At 52.2% G+C, this 6,418-nt stretch overlaps 1 protein-coding gene across 1 annotated transcript in view; it reads right to left on the bottom strand.

The window, feature by feature from the left end:
* The window catches only part of LMF1 (lipase maturation factor 1), a 210,964-nt gene extending 205,926 nt beyond the window's left edge, over positions 1-5,038 (bottom strand). The window contains exon 1 of the mRNA XM_059826580.1: positions 4,864-5,038. Within this exon, the coding sequence (XP_059682563.1) occupies positions 4,864-5,038 (175 nt within the window). The remainder of the gene's footprint in view (positions 1-4,863) is intronic.
* Positions 5,039-6,418: the final 1,380 nt, after the last annotated feature.

Raw genomic sequence — 6,418 nt, forward strand, 5'->3', positions numbered from 1 at the left:
TGCAACCCTACAGCCACAAATAAACACATAACAAACTAGTCTGTTCTTAACACTTTTGTCTTTTATTGCTGTTCGCAGCAGAGCTAAAGACTTTGGGGTGGTTGCTTTGGAGGCTTTTTAAGCACTTATCTCCGCATTGCCTCTTTGTTTGAAATAATGTGAAAGCAAACAGAAAAGGCTGGGCTGTGGCACTGCTAAGAAGCTTCCCCGTAGGACCCAGACTGCTCAAAACCACCCCAGCGGCGGTCCAGCCTGCAGCTGGAGGATGCCCTGAGAAGATCCCTCTGCTCCAGACCGGCTCCGGGCAAAAAGCAGACTGGGAGACAGATTCTCTCCTTCTCGGTTCTTGTTATCATTTCCCTTAAACTATGACTGCTTGCTATGAATTTATCTTCCCACAGTGAGAGTGCTTTGTTCAGGACCAAATGCACTTCTGCCTCGCTTACGCAGCTCTTTCGTGCAGAGTTAAACGGGGGCATGTAGCTTGCTAAGAGGACCCAGTGCTAACATACTGCCTTTGTTGTGAAGACCTGCCAACAAGCACTGCACTGAAATAAAACCTTTCAGGGGAGAAAAAGCGTCCAAAGATGTACTATAAACCTGACTAGGCAAGCTGAAAGCTACTGGGAGCCTCTTAATATAACTGAGGGAAGAAGGGGGAAAGCAGGGGAGATGGGAGAGAGAGAGAGAGGAGGAAGGACACCGGGGAGAGCCAGGAACCTACAGGAAGCCAAACCCCCCTGAGAAGGCTTTACATTTCAGAATTAGGACAAAGTAGCATGAACCTCCCGTAGCTCTAGCTCTGGAGAAAGAAAATACTACTATTAAACAATACATAAGGAGAAAGAAGATAAACTGCATTTAAATAATAGCTTTTGTTTCAAAGCACTCTACAGATCCTGGCTGAAATTGGGAAGGGTGATATCTAATTACTTAAACTTCTACATCTGGAATCTGATTATAGTAATTACCCAAAAAGGGCACCTAACAATGATTTAGAAGGAGGGTGAAGAGGGCAAATAACGCACATCTGTTGTCAAGAGCTTTGGGACCAGCTATGTACCTGTTACAGGACTTCCAACAAGACCTCAGAGACTTTCTGTATTTACAAAATGTCAATTCCTGCCATAAAGAACAAACACACAGTGCAAGGCCAGGAGGGAAAACCTTCAAATCTCAAAACAGCATTTCTCCAATCCTCCCCGTCCCACGAATTACTGTATTAGAGACTGCAGTTAGCCACTGACGGACAGGTTGCAACGGTGGAAGCCTGTGAGACAAGTTTCTTCAATTGGCACACACAGTACTATACCAAGATGCCTCTACAGAAACCGAGAGAGGGGTCTGGGCAGCAGAGCACAGGGTAAGAACCACACAATCGTTCTCCTCCTCAGTGTTCAGGGCTGGACTCTGTACTACTTCACACTCTCCTCCTCCAGAAGGGTTTTACAACTTGGTCTGCCCACACTTACTTGGTTAAGTGGAGAAAGAGATCCCAGATCTGAAAATGTCTCCGAGGGCTGTCAGTTGTAAGAATTTAAGTGTCACCTAATTTACAAGTGCACAGTGCTAGCTACTATTAAAAACAGAATTGCACAGACAGGCGTTTCATCTACCTTAGTGCTCAGCTGGGAGGACCCCACTGGCACAGCCCTGCTGCAAAGAGCAAACCTCACTGAATACTTTCAGCTTGGATCCATTTTCCCCTTCCTTCCCACTCTTGCTAGCAGCAGGTGGTTTTGGTTGCTGGCCTCCACGAATCATCAGATCCTCTCCCACCTTCCCAACTCTAACCTGCCTCTCAGACAACAGCTGCTTTGCCAGGGACTTCCCAGGCTCTGGCTGCTTCTGGAAACCCCCTTCAAAAAAAAGAAGAGGAGAGCTGTTATAACCAAGAGGGGTGGGGGAGAAGGGAGGGCACACGGAAGGACACTTCACACCTGCCTTGCTCTAACTGTCCTCCTTCCACAGGAGAAGATCCAAAGGGAAAGCATCTCCCCAGTTCACATCAGGCAATAAAACAGCCTCTCAAGAGTGGAGTGGGGGGCAGGAAGGAGGTGACAGGCCCTCAGATCACGCTTGGCAATTCTGCCCCTCACCTCAGCATCACTGTACACTGCAAATCATGTTTCTCTCCATCCCATCCACAGGGTCCTTTGCTCTCCCACCCCTCCCTTTCCACCGAGGAGAGACAACAAGCTTTCAGCTCACACAGCTGCACTAACAGGCAGGAGCTGCAATCATCAGGGGGTGACCACTTTCCTGATACTTTAGCACAAGCTGCCCCCAAAGGATTTGTTGCTTAACACAGCAGGAATGAAAGGGTTACGTTTAAAAGGGTGAAATGAAAGAAGCGGGAAAAACATCCCACAACTGAGGAATGTCAAACTGTCACAACGGCATCAACCGTTTCCTCGGCAAGTCTGAGACTCGGCGTGTGCAGAATCGCCACGTCTGGGAAAAAAAATAATCTGTCAGAGTAAATGGTTCCATCTTCAGAAAAGAGCTTGGACGAGGTGCTTGGCACAGAGGCTTTAAATTGTTTTCTGCTGTTTCTAAACCCAGGCTCTCAGAAGAGATCAAAAGGCAACCCACCTTCCCTCGAGAGCCTCCCACCCCAACAGCCCTGTCATGGGTTTGCAGCCTTTGACAGAGGAATCTGCCTCTTCACAATCTCTCCATCTCAGACACACCAATTAGTTTCCACTCCACGAGTGCTTCAGCTGTAGGCTGCGCAGCGTCTCCCCCGCATTGGGATCAGAGCTGGAGCCTCAACTTCACACTGCAAGTGACGGCCCAACTCAGAATTCGACCTGTCTCAAATCTGGCCCCGGTTTCTGGCTTTGGGTCCCTTGGCTGTTACTCAACCAAAACAAACAGCAGGAATCACTGTTACCTGATCGCAATCAAGCTGAAGTTGCAGAACGAGCAGGTAAACATCTTCTTTCTTGCACCTCCTCCATTAATAAGGACAGAGCCATCCCCCTACCCTGTTCCTTCCAGCTCTGGTACCCAAATCCTTTCTGCTGAGGCTACGTCTCTCAAAAAGGTTTCCTCACTCTGGACCATGGAAGCATTTTGGGGTCTCCTCCCTGCTTCTGTCACTCCTAGGGGTTCCCACTCCCCTCTCCTCTTTCGAAAAGCACCGAATCCAGCTCTTCTCCCTACTTTCTGTCATCCCCCTTTCACTCACCAGCCTGCCATCTCAGCTTCATCCTCTGGCTTACAAATGCTCACCCTCCCTTTCTCCCTGCGGCCCATGGGTTTCAATCATTTCCATGCTGTAACTTACCTGACCCTGAATGGGATAATCTCCTCACCTCCTAGTGCTCTCGTTGTCCCCAATCAGGTCTCCCACTCACCAGAAGGCCCCATAAGTCTGACTCGCTCTTCGTCCTCCTCTGCCTCATCACCTCCTCACCAACTCCCACCCCTCCAGCCACCGCCTCTCCCTTCCCACCTCCCCACCAGCCCCTTCCCGTCGAACACACCACCACCCCACTGGACAGCATGTGGTCCCACATGTGGCATATTTATAACCCCAACTCCGCGATCAGAAAGCAGCGGCCTCCACCGAACGCACAGCGGAGAACACTAATCAGTTTTTCATAAGGAAACTACAAACCGAGCTACGGGAAACTCAGCAGTCTGGATTTACACACGGGGGAATATCGGAATCGCTTTCATTTTGACTGAAAGAGTCATAACCCCGCATTTCACCGAGAGCTGAAACCAAACTAGAAACAGAGCACGTGTCAAAACCATACAAAACTACAACTTCTGCATGGTTTTGATGCAAAATAATCTAAGCAGGCTGGCAGCCTACAAATCCTAACGATTTTGTGGACAAATCTGGGGCAAGTTTAGAATTTGTAACATAGTGTGTTACATGTCAGTTTAAGTTTCGCTGTGAATATTTTTTAAGTGGAGCACTAGTGGGGTCCAAGCACGGCTCTCAGCGTTCCTTGCCAAAGCGAGAGCCAAACAAGCACAGCCAAGGTTGGAAACCGATTTCACCGTTAACCATTTTAAGGTCATGTCCGTTCTAGGTCCCGCCTGGTAGTGTTGGCGCCCAAGGGTGTCTAAAGACGTGCTAAAGACCTGCTTCTGTGTAAGACGAGGAGTTTCTCTCTTGCACAGTTAGCTCACAATATCTACCTTGAAGAAAAAAGACTACCAGCTCCGAGCAGCTCTGCTGACAGGTACCGGCCCCGTGGTGCGAGCAAACTCTCCTTCCAGCTCCGCCAACACGGGAGCCCCAGTGTCCCCCAACACCATCCCAGCCACCAGCCGCAGGGTCCCTGTCCCACCAGCAAAGCAAGAGTTGAAAACAAGAGGGTCTTCCCATTTCACACCTCAGTCATCCCCCCAAGCTTTGCGTACACAAACACGTAACCGCAACACCCAAAATTAAGCAGTACTTTGGTAAAAGGCAGGCAGGGCTCCTCAGCGCAACTGCTGCATCCCTGCCATGACAGGACGGGGCCCGGACCCGGGAGCTGTGGCAAAGCACCCTGCAGCGCCCCGTCCCCCAAGCAGAAATTCACCCCCCAGGACGTAAGACGGTCACGGGCCCCCTCGCCCACCACCGTGGGGCCGCGCCCCGCGGCACCAGCATGGACCCCACGGGAGGGCGAGCCCCGGGGGCTCACCCCTTCCCCGTGGCAGGGGTCCCGCCTGCCCCACCTGAGGCTTTGCAGCGGGGAAGGCCTTGAGGGACGGGGCAAGCCCAGGACGTCACGGGGTTCTGCGTGGCGACGAGCCCGGCCGCAGCCCGGGGCTCCCCCGGGCCGCACCGGGCCCCCACCCGCTCCCCGGGCAGCGAGGAGAGAAAGAGGCGCGGGGCAGCGCCCGGAGACTCACAGTAAAGCAGGGCTATGGATCGCAGCAGCACGATGCGGGTCAGCCAGAAAGTGCCCGGCGGCGGCGGCCCGGCCCCGCTGCCCGCCGGCCCCGCCACAGCCCGCTCCGGGGCCTCGGGGGCGCCGCCGCCCGTCGCCGCCCGCCTCTGCCTCAGCGCCGCGCTGGGCGCCGCCATGTCGGAGCCCGCAGCGAGCATGCGTGCGGCCGGCCCGCCCCCCGCCGCGCCGCGGGCTGCCGCCGCCGGGCCGGGCCGGGCCGCGCCGTGAGGGCGGCGGCAGCTGGGAGGCTGCGCCGGTCGGCCTTGGTAGTACAGCGGGACCCGGGCGGGGGTTTGTGTGGAAAAATGGCCTTCGTACGCCCCGGCCGCAGGGAGCGACCTTTGAAAAACGGCGGAAAAGTGCGAAGTTTAAAAAAGAAAAAAACAAAACCCCCAAACACGGAGAGAAACGGAAGGAGTTGGCTCCGAAACCTTTCGTCCACCTCCCGCCCGAGGAGGCCAGGGCCCGCTGCGGTGCCGCAGCCCCCTCAGCTCGGCCTGCCGCCCCTGGGCTCCGTCCCTGAGGAAAAACATGAAGTTAAATTCCTCAGGCTTCCAACATTTGCTACCTCTGAGGCTGCCGTGATTTCTCCTTCATATAGGCTGCAGCCATCAAGCACTGAACTACATGCTGAGTTCATAAACAGCTTTTTAGCAAAACCACTCCAATAAAGCGGCTTCAGCAGTCATCAGTGGGTTTAGACGCGCGTCATGTCATCCCGCTTAAGTAAATACCGCCGTGCTGAGCTGTTCGACGGTCTCTGAGAAAGTATCTGTTATCAGGTGTAACATTATTCAATGCTTTTCAGACTGTAAACCGGGCCCTTCTAAATGCCTCTTTTGTTTTTCCAGTTTCCCATCACTGCTGCTCGCATTGTTCTCGCTAGAAAAAAACCTACATAATGGTGCATTGTATAGGGAAAGAAAAATAAGCTATTTGTTAAAGGCCTCTGGTATACTGCCGTTTCGCTCTCCCTTTGGATTAGGCACGAGGTTTGGCTAGATAAATTTAAATAGATGTAAGCTAATGGTTTCCTTTGCAGGGTCTTTATGAAACTTTTACAGCAAATTCCACATTAAATGGAAATGTCTGTAAAACAAACTGGATAATTGGGGAAATTACTGAGGAAAAGCGGAGATTTAGGGAAAAAAAGGAGTAATCGGAGCTGGGAAGGGAACACTGAACTGGGTCGGCTCTCATTGCCGAAGATCGCTCCGAGATCTGCCAGATGCGCAGGTCGGGATGGTAGCGGGAACGAACACCGAACTCAGCCAAGCCGAGCTCGGGGGACATCGTGTGTCAATCCTTGCAACAATATGAGCTGCAAAGTTTTAAGCCTATTAAATGGCAGGAAAATGATGTTACTCTAAAGGACCGATCCCACTCTCATAAAAGGCAATGGAAGCCGTTCCTTTACCTTTACTGGAAGATGGATCACGCTATAAAGGAAAAAGTGCGATAAAACGGTAGATTAGAACATCACATGGCCTCCCCTCTGTTCTGCCGTTCCAGCTGGT

Source organism: Gavia stellata, chromosome 18 (genome assembly GCF_030936135.1).
Source record: "Gavia stellata isolate bGavSte3 chromosome 18, bGavSte3.hap2, whole genome shotgun sequence".
Taxonomy (NCBI): domain Eukaryota; kingdom Metazoa; phylum Chordata; class Aves; order Gaviiformes; family Gaviidae; genus Gavia; species Gavia stellata.